General features: G+C 37.0%; 1 protein-coding gene across 1 annotated transcript in view; it reads right to left on the reverse strand.

Annotated features, from left to right (window-relative positions):
* SPOCK3 (SPARC (osteonectin), cwcv and kazal like domains proteoglycan 3) overlaps positions 1 to 18,915 on the reverse strand; it is a 221,082-nt gene that overhangs the window by 107,871 nt on the left and 94,296 nt on the right. The window contains exon 4 of the mRNA XM_069786532.1: positions 17,070 to 17,184. Coding sequence (XP_069642633.1) covers positions 17,070 to 17,184 — 115 coding nt within the window. The remainder of the gene's footprint in view (positions 1 to 17,069; positions 17,185 to 18,915) is intronic.

Here is an 18,915-nt window from a genome sequence, read left to right on the forward strand (position 1 = left end):
TGCCTACGCAATGAAATTCATGCATACGCATGGCAAGCCCAAAGCATCAGAGAGTACCATGTCTATTACACATCCACTGTGCAACAGGTCTGTACACTTTGGTCAGCCGTATTGCCAAATATGCAGAAATTCTCTGAACAAAGATCAAGATCTGTGATGACAAACTTCATGGGAGGAGAGGGGAAAACTCCAATAAATATAAAACCTAATTCAACAAAGCACTGCACCAGCTAAACTTACTAAAAGAAACAGTAAGACTTGCACAGCCTCCATTATGGCCTTGTATTGCCTGTGTTTGTCCTTATTCTTTGAAACTTAATCCTATTTTGCAACAGTACTGATGTTCTCCAAAAGTTAGTTTTAATTTATAATACTCTTTTTCCTCTCTGATCAAATCCAAGGATCATCAACAGTGAAGCTCATACTGGGGGAAAAAAATGTTCCCTTCACAGTTATGAAATAATTTAGCATTTTTTATATACTATAAGTGTGGAATTTTAAACCTTGAAAAAGTTGCAATTTAAAGTAATTCATAGCTGGTTTTACTTATTAGCCTGCTTTTGTCATCGATCTATTAAACCCAGAGATAGATAGGGATATTGCTGTATTGAAAAAAACCAACCACTAAACAGTTTAAAACAAAAGCTGGCCATTTTCATTGGCATCTATAAATGAAGCTATTTTTAAAACATAAAGTATTATTTGTACTGTTGCTTGAGGTAAGGAAACCAAATAGATTAAAAGTGTGAAGCTTTCTTAGCTGCTAATTCACACATATAAATAAAATAGATTAATTTAAAGTTGAAAATTTAATATAAGCCAGGTATCCATGATGAAATATCTGTACCAGGATATGAAAGAGAAACAAATTGTCAATAAGACTGCAAAAAGAAGTTTTACTAACTACTGTAATGTTGTCTCACATTATTTAGTCTAGCATGATAGAAGTTCTCTTTTATGTATGTCAGCATTATATTCCCCATCATGTCTTTAAAAAAACCTCAATTTGATTCCACAAAATAACTCTGTAGCCAAAAAGCTAGATATAGCTTGTTCTTCTGTCACGAAGTCAGTAAGGTTCCTATTTTAATTTGATTTTTTTTTTCTATTAATGTACATAAGCATCCTCAGTCTAGCCTCTTCCTTTCTTCCTTCCTTAATTACTCTAATGTGGGTTCCATAAAATAGTACCTACAGGATAATACATAATCTATCCCTTCTCCATTCAAGTGCCCATAAAGCATCTCTTAATAGGGCTTATTTCAGGTTTGCAGGCATGACTGCATGAATGTTAAACCATGCTGAGTGAAAGGTGAAATAGTGTGAAAGAACAAAGTAGTACATAAAAATAGAGAAGTGTTATTTGAAGAGAGAAGAACAGTAAAGAAAACTACAAGAAAAATGTCAAGGGATCAAATCCTAAAGAAATAAAAACACGCTATAAAAGGTATAATAGTAATAATAAATATTTATATGATAGTAGCACCAAGAGAATTTTGGTTCAGCTTTTAGGGCTTTGCTTAAACTATGACTTCATTCTGCATCATGTGGATTTTGGAAAGTTCTCTAAATATTTTAAAAATTACTTCAAACTGTTCAGTAAAACTGAAAAATAAGATACTTCATGCCTCAGCTTTTGCTCTGCTCAATTGCTCCTAGAGGGACTCAAACTTCATACAACTGGGACCCTTGCTGGTGCTCCAGCTGGGCACCCCTGGTATTCTGCATACCAAAACACAACATTTATCCTAATTTAGCCACCTAATTTCATCTTTGAAGTCATAAGTCTGCAAAACAACAAATCCACCACTCTTAGCCTCAAACCTGAACATGTTTCCAAATACTTTACTTTAAAAGACCAATCACAAATCCAGCTTTAAAGTCCCCAAATTACAATGTAGTAAGAGTGACAAAAAGGCCATGGTTACACGGGGGAAGGAAAAAAGTAATCTATCGAAAGATGACATAAATGGAAACAGGTATTTTCTGCCCCACTGTAGGACATAAAAAGTATTTCATAATTTTCTTGGGAAAGCATCTGTTTGCACAAAAGCATGATTTTTTTGCTTTTAAAAATCCTGAGAGCAAACAGTGCAACTATTTCTAGTGGTATTTTTCCCTCCATAATTTATAGTTTAACTCAATTTTTGTTTTTATTGCAGTCTTTACAGGTTCAAGCATATATAAGTAACTGTATCTTTTGGCATCTCAATAGTTTTGGTAATGTCCTGGTTTTGGCTGGGATAAAGTTAATTGTCTTCCTGGTAGCAGGTATAGTGCTATGTTTTGGGTTCAGTATGAGAAGAGTGTTGATAACACACTGACGTTTTCAGTTGTTGCCAAGTAGTGTTTAGACTAAGGACTTTTCAGCTTCTGATGCCCAGCCAGCAAGAAGGCTGGAGGGGCACAAGAAGTTGGGAGGGGACACAGCCAGGGCAGCTGACCCAAACTGGCCAAAGGGCTATTCAATACTGTGTGACATCATGCCCAGTATATAAACTGGGGGGAGCTGGGTGGGCAGGGTCAGATCGCTGCTCAGGAACTAACTGGGCATCAGTCTGCGAGTGGTGAGCAATTGCATTGTACATCACTTGTTTTGTATATTCCAATCCTTTTATTATTATTATTGTCATTTTATTATTGTTATTGTTATCATTATTATTTTCTTCCTTTCTGTCCTATTAAACTGTTCTTATCTCAACCCACAAGTTTTACTTTTTTTTCAATTCTCTCCCCCATCCCACTGGGTGGGCAAGAGTGAGTGAGCAGCTGCGTGGTGCTTAGTTGCTGGCTGGGGTTAAACCACGACAAGAAAGCTATTGTGGTATCTAATTGGACTAGTGTCCAGTCTGCTGATCAAATACAGCACCTCCTTTTAGACAGCAGCCGTACTAAGAACTTAACAGGAAAGTCAGTACAGGCAAAACTTACACCTCTATTGTCAAGAACAGGTATGCCACATGTCAGAAAAATTAGTTGTCTTACTTGTATGCTAGCTTAGTGGACTGTTCTAGCTCTCCACACACATTTCTAAGCCTTCCTTTTAACCACAATGCTGACCAAGACCTCTGTGATGGTAGTGTCATCTCAAAATTAAACAGTTTCCTAAAATTTGTTTGGAATATGCTGCCTCATGTATTCTTCTTGTTGCTTCATTATGAGAAGATAAATGAAACTGAGCAACAATTCCAGAAATAAAATCCTGTCATAGTCTTTCTTACTAAGTTAGCTTTAATCTATGTGCCCATTTTTCAGTGTCTTTTCATCTAGAAGTCTCTCTAGGTCTTTGATCATATTTTTAAAAGCTCTGCAGTGTTGCTGTGTGTCATTTATCAAGGTGGCCAGATATAACAGGGCTATTAACACAAATAAACTGTGAGACCTCACTCATAAAACGATTTCTTAGCATTTACAGACTATTCTCTTTACCATTCTTCATAAATCTCAATGTTTTGTTTGCTTTTATAACTACTGCACCTGCATACCTTTTCCAAGTTCTGCATAATGGCACTTTGTGCTTGTTTCTCAGTAGACCATATAGACAATATTTATTCTAACATAAATTACCTTGTTTTACAATTTGAAGACAGGACAGGTGAATTAGAGCATGACAAAAGTCTTGCAGTGTAGGTAGAAAACCTCTAGCATTAGTACTTCGAAGTATGTGGTTATATGATGTCAGTATACTTCTAGAATATGAAAGGAAATTCGGTTTTGCAGAATCCTCAAATCTGTGAAGTCACCCTAAAAGTGTTGCTATTGTTGGTTCCCTATGAAAGAGAATTTTACAGGTAGAAGGGTCAAAAGTACATGGGTCACCAGCTTTGGCTATAATAACGAGTAAGGGGACAGCAAGCCCTCACATCCTACTTTGCAACATGCGAGTTTGTTTTATGATATCTAAGAGCAAGGGGTTTAATTCCGATCCAGATCATCTTGGCTGTGCATTCATACCTTTTATAGACTCCAGCAGCATGCCCCAAAGATGAAAAAGATCAATCATTCATATTCTCAGGATATCTATTTCCTGTAGTTGTATGTTTATTGCTCTAATCCCCAGCTTAAATCTCTTCTCAGATAGTCCTTCCTCTTATTTGCCTCTTCCTTGCACCAGTTGAGTTTGGGGTTGGAGAGGAGATGATATTTGGGGTTTTCTTTAAAAAGAAGGCCCAATGGCAAAAGCTTAGAACATAACTAGTGTTGAATTTAGGGATCAAAACTTCAAATTAACTTTCGCAAGTATGCAAACCTTGGTACTACAAACATTTATTGGAAACGAATGTGCAAGTGATGAAGGCAAAGTCAAGGGGAATTCATTCTTCAAGACATGCAAATGTTTTCAGAAGTATATATGTGCCCAGATCTTCAGCTAATCAAGAAATAAAGTAATCCCTGAATTACAATAAAGTTAACTATTTAAAATTTTACATATATGAAACTCTCTGACAAGGAAAAGCCCACCTAGGTATATTCATCTGCGAAACATCTTTCCCAGAGGCACTATTTCTAAGATTCTAATGCTTGTATTTTACAACAGTTTTTACTTTAGTGTCTGCATTAAAATAATCTACAGTTAAGTGTATTGGCTTTGTGTGGCAAAGTTTTGGTAGCGGGGGGGGGGTTACAGGGGTGGCTTCTGTAAGAAGCTGCTGGAAGCTTCCCTTGTGTTCGAGAGAGCCCATACCAGCCGGCTCTAAGACGGGCCAGCCAAAGCTGAGCCAATCAGCAATAGTGGTAACGCCACTGGGATAACATTTTTCAGAAGGAAAAAAGTTGCTGGGACGGACAGAAACGGCAGCTGGAGACAGGAGTAAGAACATGTGAGAGAAACAACCCTGCGGACACCAAGGTCAGTGAAGAAGGAGGGGGAGGAGATGCTCCAGGCGGAGCAGAGATTCCCCTGCAGCCCATGAGGAAGACCATGGTGAGGCAGGCTGTCCCCCTGCAGTCCATGGAGGTCCACAGTGGAGCAGATATCCACCTGCAGCCCAGGGAGGACCCCACGCTGGAGCAGGTGGGTTCCCGAAGGAGGCTATGACCCCATGGGAAGTCCACGCTGGAGCAGGCTCCTGGCAGGACCTGCGGATCTGTGGAGAGAGGAGCCCATGGAGCAGGTTTTCTGGCAGGACTTGTGACCCCGTGGGGGACCCAAGCTGGAGCAGTGTGCTCCTGAAGGACTGCACATGGTGGAAAGGACCCATGCTGGAGCAGTTCGTGAAGAACTGCAGCCCGTGGGAAGGACCCACGTTGGAGAAGTTCATGGAGGACTGTCTCCCATGGGTGGGACCTCACGCTGGAGCAGGGGAAGAGTGTGATGAGCCCTCCCCCTGAGGGGGTGAAGCAGCAGAAAATAATGTGTGATGAACTGACCGTAAACCCCATTCCTGTCCCCCTGTGCCGCTGGGGGGGACTGGTAGAGAATCTGGGAGTGAAGTTGTGCCCGGGAATAAGGGAGGGGTGGAGGGAAGGTGTTCTGAGATTTGGTTTTATTTCTCATTACCCTACTCTGGTTGACTTGTAATAAATTGAGTTAATTTTCCCCAAGCTGAGTCTGTTTTGCCCGTGACAGTAATTTGTGAGTTGATCTCTCTTGTCCTTATCTCAACCCACAAGCCTTTTGTTATATTTTCTCCCCCCTGTCTAGCTGAGGAGGGGGAGTGATAGAGCAGCTTTGGTGGGCACCTGGCATCCAGCCAGGGTCAACCCACCACATTAAGGTAGAAAGAATAGTAATTAGAAAGCAGATTAGATAAATGATGTCGCCATACATAGTCATGCTTGAAAACATGAAGAATTAAATCAACGTAAACCACAGTGAAGAAAATTCAGTGTCGATTACTGTATATTCTCTAAGATGATAACTTTGGATAGCTTGATCTATAGGTACTATGAACTTGTATAGTGGTCAGTTACTCTCTCTCTGTTCCTTTAGTTAGTGGAGAAAAGTTGTCCTGAAGAGCGGAGAGAATTGAGACTTCTTTTTTTTATGTTTTTTTTTGCTTTATTGCTTTATAGAACAGGCTAGGAATTGCAGTCTGTGTCTACTGGTAAAGTGTTGATATTAAAAGTATTAACCTATTGCTATTATAACTGCAACTGCAGGTAAGTCAGTCTACAAAATTATGATATATCCTGAATTCTGTCAGCTTTTGTAATCCTGTAAAAAACAACACCCTACTACTATAAAATGCTTATATAAATTTTACCCCCAAAGTTTACCTTCTCTTGGATGTTCAAATATATCATTGAAGGTCTGTAGCTGAAAGAAGTCCCGCTCAAAAGAACTGAACCAGAGCACACTGGAGTCACGGCTATGGTGAGTGCAGGTTTCCTCAGGTATAAACTCTTCTTTTCCTCACCCAGAAGTTTCGTCTAGACAGAACTTGAGCATTTGTCTGAGATTTCCAGACACAGAATCTACAGTGCCATGCATCATGCAGATAGTCTGCACATGTGCAATAATCCCAAAGCATCCTTGAAACAACTGTACAGGTACTGCCTGAATTAAGGCAGTGGACCCCACAGATTCAGAAAGGTTTAGATCCAGCCTTAACTGTATTGTGATTGTAAGAATTTATTATTATTACTACTACTAATACAGAAGTTGCATAAGGGTTTTAGGAAAAGTATTTGTATGGTGTAAGTGTTCTAATACTTAAAGTTGAACCATAAAATGACAAAAAAAGGTTTGGTATTTGGGGTTTTTTTTAAGGCAATAAGCAGCTGATATAGAATATATAGTAGTCTGTGGAAGAAGTCATACCTTAAGTATATTACTGTTATCTTGTAGCAGACTACAGCATTTTATAAAGTAAACTTATTTTTGACAATCTGAACACATGAAAAAGGTTTTGGTGTTTGATTTTAAATGAAAGAGAAATATAAAAATACTACCAGACACCAAAAACCCTTAAATAACTGATCATGTAACAAAGACAAACATTTAGTGACTCCTGACATGTCTTTACTATCCTAAGTGCACTACTTGATTTCCAAAAGCAGTAGTACATTTTACTGTAAAGTACCAATATATGCACACACTTCACTATATGATGACAAACATCCCCAGTTGCAACAATTAATGTATTTTTTACCATTGGAAACCTTATACGTATTGTTTTACACAAACGGAAATTAGCAGAATGATTTCTGTTCCCTGAACACTACTCGTAATCAATTTCACACACAACAGTTTTCTCACCACTGGTACATAAGCAAAACAACAGATGTATTCTGAGCCTATAAACACAACTTACGAAGCAAGACCTTCACAGAAAATGAAATGCATTAGAATTGACGCTAGCTAGTAATCAAAGCACCTAATTATAATCAGATCCAGATCCACACGAAAATTTTAAAACCTGTAAAAGAACCCCTCACATACAAGCATCCTGAAGTTTTATTGTTTCATTATCCAGTGTTAGGAGTATTTCAGTAACACTGAAAGAAAAAAAAAAAACCAAACCACACAACCCACCAACAAATTCCAAATTAAGCACTAATTGATTACAAATGTTTGCATCAGCTATTTTACAATTGATAATGTATTCTAATAAAGTACACTGGAAACTGATACTGACAGCTAATTTTTAAAGGATTACAAAAAGAAACAGATAGGTATTTGTAAGAAGGGGTATTGAACTGTTCCTGAATTCATTTTGCATAATTTTTCTGATAAAGGAACATTCAAAGATTTTACTCGTATTTTTTTTGTATTGTTTTAATGTTTACCTAACAGTCCACAATGAATGTTATTGCTATGGACTACAAATCACAACTTCATACTTATGGACAGAGAAATCATTTATAAGCACTGCCTTCATCATTTTTCTTAATTTTGTTAATAGAAAGGCAATCTTTTAAAGTAGTAGATTCTCAGGAATACTGTGAAGGAAGAGATCATTTTTAAAACAAGACCAAAATAAAAGCTCACAAACCATTTTTTATTAACGGGACAGCACATTAACATCCCCCAGGGTTACACAAAAACAATCACAGCAATGCCTTCCTAGATCAGATGTCACATTTCCTAATTCTTTCCTGTGTCCTAGTTTTTTAACAGAAGTGGCCTAACTTACTGCCTTTTAGGAGGTGGTACAACTGCCTTCAACCACTGTCAGCAAGGCAGAAAGAAATAGAGCAAGCTGGGATCCATTTTCCTGCAAAAAAAAAATCCCAATCCTAATTTATAACCTCATTGCACAAGTGGAAAGTAGGACAGTCATGATCACTGAAAAACTCATCATGCCAACTGATTATCCAGTGCACCCTCTTGCTCCTACAGACCACTGAGAATCTGAACGAGATTACTGGAGCAGGTAAAACACGAGTAGGCCTAGGACTTACTAAATTAACTGAAGTCCACCTGCATTAGTCTAGGGTAGGACTCCATATTTTCCTTAAAAATAGGTGTATCATAAATTTTGAATTGGAAAATTATAGTGGAAAATACCTGTTCTGCTAATAAGTAGAACAGGGAAGTTCTGTTCAGGGCTCCTTTATTTCAAGTTTGCTTTGATCTCTTACAAAACTTGTATTACATAGGAAAAAAGAAAAACACATTAAAACCTAAAAGAATTTCTATTTTGGATTTCTACAGAGACAGTTGGGAGGGGGTGGGGGGTGTGGTTTTTTTTTTTCTGAAGGACAGCAATTTTTTAGTTTTGAAGTTTGATTACAAAAAGTATAAATACTGTATGGCTAAATTACAACCTTAATAAATAGTAAGGCTGACATGGACAACACTGGTACTGCAATATACATTCTTGCAACCTACATATATATCTTCCGTTAGTGTTAGCAGAAGTTACTTAGAGAATGAATTCCATCAGAGGATCCTGTTTTCCCCCAGCTGTGTATCCACAACTTCCACTAAAATGAATCGAAGAAACATGTGCACACCAAGGAAAGAACAGACCCTCACAACATATGCAAAACGTATGATGACTAGTGTTAGTCACCTTTTTTCCTTCCCAATGCAATGAAAGAACTAGTAAAAAAGAAGCTTCACTTTTTTCCTTTAATAAATGAAATTGCATAGCATATAAAAATCTCCAAAATATTCACATTTTCACCTCTCTCAAGCACATAAAAGTCCAAATTATTTTCTCAACAAGTTCAATTAAGCTACGGCTAAGCAAATTTCCTTTTCAGTACTTTGCAGAGTGTAAGTATGATCACAATGGCATAGTTACACAATAATTGGACTAATCAAAGCTATATAATGTTAGTATTGTGAATGAAGTAGTGTTGCTCATTAGCCTATTACAAAAGAATTACTGTAAATTCAGGCTACGTGCAGCATCACTTCCTGTGCAAACACACACAGATAATGCAACAAGCTTGAAACACTGCCAAGCTGGCAGACTGGCAGCACAAATTATGCAAAGAACCAGAAAGCCTTCAGTAGATTCAATAGAGCTTGGAGCATAAGAATGATTAAGTGTTTCTGTGTACAACTACAAATCACAGTAATGAATCAGACTAAAATTTCCAATAAGGGACTTAACTGCACCAGCTGGCCTTCTTCAGCAGCATTATAATGTGAAATGATGACATCCTAAATAGTGGTGTTTGCAACTTTCACACAAATCTGCCCAAAGCAAATCCTTTGTTTTGCTTCAGTTTTTGGAAGTCTTTTCTTGAAATCATAATAAAATGTTACAGCACCTAAAGATACAGAAAAGCTACAAAGCTATACTGTTCCTTCTTCTCTGCTTATTTTCCTTTTTTCTAATCAAATGAGAGCAAGGCTCTATTTGATCCTAATCAAACTGAGCATCTTCCATATCAGTTCACTCTCTTTCAAAATTCCTCAGACTACTTAATGCAACTACAGATTTGGAATTACAGCTCTTGTTTCTTTTTTTTTTTTTTCCAAAGAATCAAAAACTTAGTGGTAGCAAATCTAAATTGAAAGCCCTCTTTCTTTTATTGTAAAATGACAGTGAGAATAAAATACCTCAAATTCCAAAGTATGATGTTTTGAAAATCTGGGATACATGTGTCCATATGATATGAACAGAAAAAAAACATATAAATGTGTATATATTTATTTATATGTAGGTATGTGCATATATGTATGCACATGTGTACATACATGTATGCATGTGCATTTTTCTTATTGAATAGGCCTCTCACATACTTGGACTTGGGTCACTTTGGATGCCTGGGGACATTATCTCAGCCATGCAGTACTACAGTATGGAAACAGAAGAGGTTTTGGTTTGCTTTCGCAGTAGAATCAGTGTTACAGCTCTGCAGCACTTGAAATTTACTCTGGGCTTCTGTCACACCATCCATAACAGGAAAAGTTAACCCATCTCATGCTTCAGGGCCCAAGACTCATCAATTCAAGGCTGAGATAGAACATTTTCCTCATGTTATAATACTAAGGTGAACACACACAAGGAAGAACCTCTGATAATCCAGCTTGTATAAAAAAGTATTTAGACTGGTTTTTCACATTCTCCAAAAACACTGTAAGAAGGCAGAAGTCCAAGGCAAGAAAATGGACTAGATGACGAATGATTTGAACCAAATCAGCACTTGGAAAGGTCATTTAACTCAGAAGCCAAAAGGAATTTGTAATAAGATTAAGTGCTAGCACAAAATCTATCAAACTATCCAACTACCCTACCCTAGTAAATTAGACTGATTGATATAGCATTTTTACCAGTACCAGCTCTATGAGTCTACAATAAAGTGATGCTCTTTAACATGCTTTAGAAGTGAAATCATGGTAACTTGAAGACTGCACCCACAGGCAGAAATACTAGAAAATTTTTGTTAAGCCCTAAATTCAGGTGCTACTCCACATGAGCTTAGGGGCAGGGAACAATTCTCACTAAATCTAACTGAATTTCATAGAACTCTCTTAAGAAACAGCAGAGGAAATATTTTAACCAGACAGCACCTACCACTCTTTCCTCAGTTCTTAAAATAGTGAATTCTGTCTCGTTAGGCCCACTATACTGCTCACCTCCTACCCAGCTTCACATTGTATAGAGGTCCAGTCTGCACACTTCTCTGCAACCTGCCTTGTGGAGCTCTAATACCAAAAGAGCAATGATTATTTTTTGTTTCCTTGTTTTAGCTTAGTTAAATGCTTACTTGTTATGACTGTCTATCCATAACTGGTGAATCCTTGTCATTTTCCAGGTAAATCATGATCTGTAACTGAAATGCTTTTACCCTGATTAAGTCACCTCTCCTACCTTAACCTTTACTTTAACAAAATGGGTTAGTTTTTATTAGAATTGCTAGTATCATCAGAATCCATTGCTTAGTTAACATTTATTGGGAATCAGTTACTTGTAAAGAAGATGCAAAAAGCTGCACACCTCTGTGACAAGGCAATTCTATTCCTCTTATGAACACCTTCCCTACATTATTAAAATGACATAGGTATAGGCTGCTATCATAAAGAAAAAAAAAACAAAACAGTACAAAAACAAGACAAAGAAGGGACTGTAAATGACTGTAAGGCATAATCTGCAAAGAGAAAGAAAATAAATCATAAATGTGCTACAAAAGGAATGATCCCTTATTTCTAAATTATTCCCTAGAGATTTCCTATACCTAATACATGAAATAAAAACTGGATCTGGAATATCTGAATTGTGTTACAATTGCTTTCTACTCTGAAACCTAAGAATAAATGACATGAGAGGGTGCGAAATCCAATAGAAAGAAAAAGAAATTTCGAGGTCCTTACACAAGTAATAGCTGTCAGTCTTTAAACGTTTCAATTCCACCTTAACATGGCAGAGACAAGTGCAATCTATTTCTCCCATGGCAGGGAACTGTTGTGTTGATCTGCACATTTTACATAAACAAACCCATAAAAAGCATAGCAGGAGCTTCACAATGGGGGCAAGGGGTATAATGTATGGTGGGGAATTCATAAAACAGACAGATCTACTTTTACCTAGAAAAAATGCACGTGCATTTAACACATTGAATAATTTAATGCATCCAAGCATTGATTGATTTAATGTATCCAATTTTATACAGTGCATTTCTTATACAAGAAGAAAAAGAGACTGTTTTATCAGATTCTACTACGATCATTCAGTAAGTAGGTTCTAATATATCAAAGACACTCAGATTTACTTGGAACAGAACTTTGGGCCCAAAACTGTCTTGCAATTTCCTCATTTTCAGAGCTTAAACACAAAATACATTTCTGAGTGTTACTGAGCAAGTCATCACTTCACCAGTTCCTTGCAGTAAGCAGTTGAATCTTGGAATGGACTGCATAATGACTGGGTCTCAACTGAATTAATCTCATTTGTAAATTGGTCTCCTGCAGCTGGTTTGAGATAAAAACAAAGAGAAACATTTGAAGCAGATAGATGCTTTCCCCCCTCCCCACCTCCTTTCTTTCACCTTTAAGCATTAGGCTTAATATTTTTGTTTTGACAAATTTGCAGTACCAAAAAAAGAATTCCAGTAAAAGTAATCCAATTGAAACCACAGGCACTATCCCAGGTTTACTGTTCCATTTACATTAAAATTCTCTGCTGGGTGGCAACCCTGCCTGATTTTTTTAAGTTTTCTAGAGTCCTGCTCTTCACCTGCAGCTAATCTGCTTGCTTAGAACTTCATCCATACATTCCTTAGTTTAATACAGTAATCTATGATTCACAGAATGTTGTTATTAGAGCAAATTACATGATGTGTCATTTCATATTATAATTGCCTGTTTCAAATCTAAGATGAATTTAACAGACTATTTATCAGGACCTGCAAATCTATTGCTGAACTAACTTTTCAACTTTTCTGAGCCTGGCTAGCTACCAGCTTTCCATGGCCTTAATGAGTTCCTACATGTTGTGGTATCACCACAAATTCCTTCTTTCTTTCCTTGCTCAAAGTGGCAACCGCAAGTATGTGAAGATTTCTGGATTTATCTTTACCACCTGCTGCTCTGCATATACAAAAAGCACACTTTCCATTGCAGGTATTCTGAAATATCCATTACCACCTACAGCCCTCCTCCTTTGACTTATCCCTTTTTATTTCCTGTCCAATTTTCCTGTCCAATTCCCTTCAAGCTGAACATTCACGTAACTTTCACTGAAAACTAAAACAAGTAGACAAATTTCGATTAGTATGATGAGTATCCTGCTTGTCACCATAACATTCACATCACTGGTATCACAGTATTTGCAATACTGTATTCCAATGTTCTACAAGTTGTATTTGTAACTGAATGAGGTATACTCCAAAGCATTTCATTATTGCATGTACTGATACTTTACAGGGCTTCTTTCCCCATAAAGCCTATCACTTAACCAGTAAAGATAAATTGGAAAGCACAAAGGGATGGTAAAACACCATTTCGGCAAAAGGAAAAGTTAATGTCAATCTCCAGAGTTTCAAAGAATAAATGAAGAATTCTGTTTTACACCAGATTTGAATTATTTATCATGCATTCTAGTGCAGGCAGCTATTCCCTTCCCACAGCAATCCACATGGAAGTACTCAGATAAATAACATTAATATATGTCCTGCATGCTTTCGCCTCTTAAAGTACTTCCTCTTTCTTTCTTAGGACACAGCTAAGAGCATAGCACACAGAACACAGCTTCCAACACAGTTATAGCCAGCAGAGATGCAAATGCGATTACCTGCCACCAACAAAAAACTGGCAACCTCTAACCATGCCCCCATACTTTCTAAAGCTCTGGTACTCCAAACTACTCTCATGACCAATGATCAACAACACCTATTCCACCTTTTTGTCAAATACTGTTCAGTCTTCCCAGGACAGTACATAAATGAAGCTCTTGCATCAGGATGCTGTGGCACTGCAGAAGCGTGCTAGAAGACGACTTGCCACCCTGCCAGTCTCACAGAAAAGGAAATGAGCCTTGTGTGCATTTCTTCAAGACTGAGGGGAAACCATGATCTCTGCTGCCATGGAAACTGAAGAAATCGCAAAACCATAGGCTTGCCTAACCCACAGCACCATGAAAAGGACAGTGAGATGCAGTAGCTGGTTTTGAAACCACGCAAAGGCAAGCACACTGCAGCAAGAGCACAGTGCTGAGATCCCCAAGCTAATACAAATTTTAGTACTTTTGAAAGCACAGGTACAATCATCACATCAGTAGAGTGTACTGTCCTGTTAATTAATCCTGCTGGGACCATGTCATATCATGTCACTAACAGCCTTGCAGATGTCTGGGATATCCACCAATCACATGCTTCACTGTGTGGTACTGACGTACCCTCTCAGTAATCCATCCAGGGTTACAATAGTTTGGGAATTGTACTGTACAGATAAGAACACCTGGGACAGCATGGACCCAATAACAGAATGTCCATGCCTAAGTGTTTTTTCTGCAAGTCAATTTTAACAAAGCAACAGAACAAATTACTTCTGTGATTTCTCCATTTGATACAATAATCAGCCTTCACTAATCAGCAGCTTCTCTGTCTATGCTATTACCTTGAAGAGTAACAGAATTTATATACAGAAATTTATGAACGTAATAGGGTGCTTGGAAATGCTGCTTCTAATAACAGAGAATTTAACTGTAAATCTGAGAATTTCAGCCTGATGACACTACAGAATAATCTATCCAGCTATAAACGTATTTCATGCTTCTTTCCCTGGGGTAGTCCAAAGGTGCCCATAAACCTTTATTTATCTTGGAGGCATGCAGTGTCTCCTCTTCCCTGTCTCTTGAGGATAGTCTTTGCCACTGTATCAGTTCACATGGTTAAAACTACTTTTCCTGTGCAAGAGCCTTGGGAATAATCTCTGGAACACCTATGGATCTATACAGCAAATACGTCCAAATGGAAATCTATGGGCAAGTTCTTTATGAAGAGCTCCCAGTAATCCATGAAAAAGATCTCAACTATTTTTCCAGAAGATATCCCCAACAGCCTTTTCCCTAACAAAAAAAAAAAAAAAAAATTACTCAAATTATGCAGTCTTTGAAGAACACCGCATGCATAGACACACACACACAGATGAAGTGGAAAGGGAAAATTACTGGGATTAAATTTTGTAAAGATTTATTCCCAACAGATTGAATACACACAACTGATATATTAGAAATGGATACAGGTAGATAATATAACCTGACAGTTGATAATATAACCTTTCTCATCTAATTTTTACCAAGACTTATAAATGAGTGGACTAGTCATTTGGGAACTTGGAAAAACAGACGGCTCTGTTGAAAACCAATATGCAAATTGTAGATATCAGTAAAGGAATAAAACCTTGGGCTAAAAATAATTAGTGGCAAAGAGACCAGCACACACAACTGCTTGTGAATATGCTATTCATACTCTTATCCCACCATACTACAAAAGGTCAGAGACTGCATGAAAAAACCCTGTTTAGAAAGAAAGCACAAATCAGTTGATTTCTCCTTGAACATAGTAATGTCAGGGAACAGGAAGTTCTAAGCTTGGGAAATCCCCGTCCTGGCTCAGGACAGGTAGGTAGAGAATTGCTTCGTCTAGTTTACAAGACTAGATTTGCAGTGCTTATTACAATCACCAAGTTGCTGCCATTCCCAAGTTTCCCATTATGAGATTGTATTATATTCAGACAAGCTTTGCCTCTTAGAATACTACCTTTCTAAAAGAGTTCCAGGGACTGTGGGAGAAATAATATAGGGATGAAAGCAGATGTCAATACGTTTATTAATTCAACCACTGTATGCACCTTCATCTAGTCTAAAAAAGTTTTCGGTTCTTACCTACGGCATGTATACTTAACTTGGAGATGTCATTTTTTCACTGTTTTCAATAATGCATGTAATACCTTTCAGAAGTTTCAAATTATTGTGTTGTCTTTTCACAGCTGACACTAACATATTCCCCTGACAGTTCACATGCAGTTGAAATTAAGACTACCTAGCTTTGTCTGATAATAATTCTTGCACCTTATATAATACTTTATCAAACCAAAATGTCTAGCTCTACACTGAGATTGTTTGATATAAACAGTTTAGCTCTACAAATAATGTAGAGCTTTTTTGTTAATTAACTGCAGCTGCAGATCAAGACTAGTTTAAACTTTTCCCTTTGCTATGTACTATCTTGCTTGTTTGAAAAGCTACAGATGGGCTTATTTAACATAACTAGACACTTGGAAGAACATTCCTTATATCATTCATAAAACTGTACAGGCTCTCTAAAAAGCTTGAAATGATCCTCTTACATCTGACAAGAAAGTCTCTTATTTTTCTTAGCTCTTTTCAGCCCCTATTGAGCAAAGCACTTTAACACACACATATTTCAATCAAGTTACTGAAGCTTAGCCTTTCTACTATGCTCTGTTTCCCACAATGAAGTGCAAAAAATAAAAAAAAGAACAATCCCAAGTCAAAAATGCAACTTGACTCCATCTCCTCAGAAAACAACGATCTCATGACTCAGCTAAGTGTATGGTTCAGGCCATACTCACTTTCTGCCCCAGATAAAGCCACAGAAGTACATTAACATTTTGCCACTCTTAAGACCTACATAAACAGAGCACCTAGAACTGTTCTCCCAAAAAAAGGTAAGAATAAGTGTCATCTACATTTGGATTCCAGAATAACTTTGTCATATATTTGTTCCTTATATTTAACCATTCCAGAAGGCAAAGAAAATTAGAATGCATAAAAGAGGAAAAAAAAGAAGGAAAAAAAAAACAAAACCCTTACACAGTAACAGCCCATTACCTACACTTTAACAGGTAGTTTTGAGTTCCCTAGCTTCTTATATGAAGTGATGAAGTCATAGTAATGTACAGCAGCAGGACATTATCATAATCGTTCTATTCACTTGGTACTAGCACAGTAGGTATTTCTGTAAATATATTTTTATCAGCGTCTTGCGGTATTTAACTATGTACACCCTCTAGTTTATCAGCCTATCAAAAAAATCAAATATTAAACATTCTAATCAAATTATGCATACATAATTACTTCTAAAATCCACTCCTCTGCTCAAATGTTATTAAATAACTAAATTAATTATAGTTTATTTATGGTTTACAGTCAGTCATGAACACTATTAAAAAAGTCTATAGGATTAACTTTTAAATTATTTACCTGTGCGTAAGCCTTCGGTGACTAATGCAAACAGCAGTTTGTTGATCCTGTGCAACACAGACCTTATGGCGACTACATTTCATCTTTAAACATGGATCTTTAGCCGGATCTAAAGCTAAAAATAATTTTAGAAAATTGTTAACAATTATCTAGAAACATGCAATTACGAAAAGAAACACACCACACATAAAACCCAGCAAGTACGTGGAGGGGGGTTGGCCTGCTGCTTGTACAGCATGCTGGACTGAAAGGCACTGATTGTCACCAGGATAAAATGCAGCACATTCAACGATAATGCAAAATTCCTTACTAAGGAAAACAGATCTTCATGAAACATGGATACTTCTGTATCCTCTCATACAATATCACTGTTTTTTATTTATAAAAATACTACGTAACCTATCCAACTCTCTCTTGGTCAACATTTGTGATGAAGGTAATCAAAGGCTACTGGTTTTTACTGTAGCTGAAAACACTTTTTTAATATTAGAATTTGCTTAGGACTTTTAAGAAGTTTGCATACTTGCATGTCATTCAGAGCACCAAATTCCCAAAGAAAACAATTTTGAATTGGATTCTGTTGCCTACAGTTCTCCATTTCAGTCATGTCACTTCTAAACAGAAATAGGTTTGTGATTTTTATAGCTCGGAAGCCACCACATTTCTGAAATCACAATAAAACTGTAAGCCAAAAAGTAACGAAAAAGAAGTCAGAAATGCAAAGGACATTTGATCAGGAGTTTGGAACAGTTGTTCATTCAGATGTTGGCTGCCACATCCCCCACATACAAGATCTTTTTAAAAGCTGTAAGCCAGCATGCTAATAAAAAAATAGTACTTCCACTCAATCCATTTCTTGTCATTCCTACTATGAAATAATAACACCTACTAAGCTACATTGCACAGTAATAATTCACTAAGATATAAATGGTGATGTGCTGGTCCATAAGGAAATTAACCCAGAGAAGAAAAAAAGCATCCATTCGCTAAATTCTGCTGTTATATAGCTAAGAAAGTACTCACCACCACATTCTTTAAACAATTGCCACCTTCTCACTGTAATCCCGAAATATTAGTATTTCTACCTTGAAAGTAGTTTCCCTTTCCTGCTTACTAAGACACAGTTGGGTTCTTCCAACCCAACATTAAGCAGTAAATAATGACACTGTCTGAATTTACTGAGAAATTATAACTCAGATGAGATTTTAGTAAAAGTATACTAAAATATGCAGGCGAGCGATTTGCATGACTGTCCTTAAATAAAAATTCTACCTGCGATATTCTAGGTCTCTTATTTCTGCTTTGTGGGGGTGTTTTGTAGCTGGTCCTTTAGTGATTAATCCATACTCATTTTTGAACTACACTTCGAACTACAAATACTAACTTATGGCTATAATACTAGAAGGGCCAAATAATCCTGTTTGTTACTTATTATTAAATTTCTATAGCATATTTCTTGAGTAACCATGCCTACATGACGATACAGAAAAGTTTCTGCCAATTTATGCTCTCACAAGAAAAAAAATCAACTTTTCCCTTCTCTGATCTCCATGGTGTCTTTCAGGTAGATCTAAATATCCCAAAATTAATTTTTGTATTCCTATAGGTATACCCCCCCTCTTTTTTTTTTTTAAAGTTTAACACTCCTCCAAAAACAACAAACAACCCACCCTAATAAGTTAAACACCAAAGCCTAGCTTAAAGAGACACTACTGAAAATCCTAAATCACAAAATCAAGCAAGAAAGCTATGAACAACTATAATTCAGTTTTCCCATGTTCATCTTCACTTTAGTGTATTACTGTCCAGTCTTCAGTTATATTTCAGAAATACTATTTCCCCGTTT

This window comes from Haliaeetus albicilla, chromosome 1 (genome assembly GCF_947461875.1).
Source record: "Haliaeetus albicilla chromosome 1, bHalAlb1.1, whole genome shotgun sequence".
Classification (NCBI taxonomy): domain Eukaryota; kingdom Metazoa; phylum Chordata; class Aves; order Accipitriformes; family Accipitridae; genus Haliaeetus; species Haliaeetus albicilla.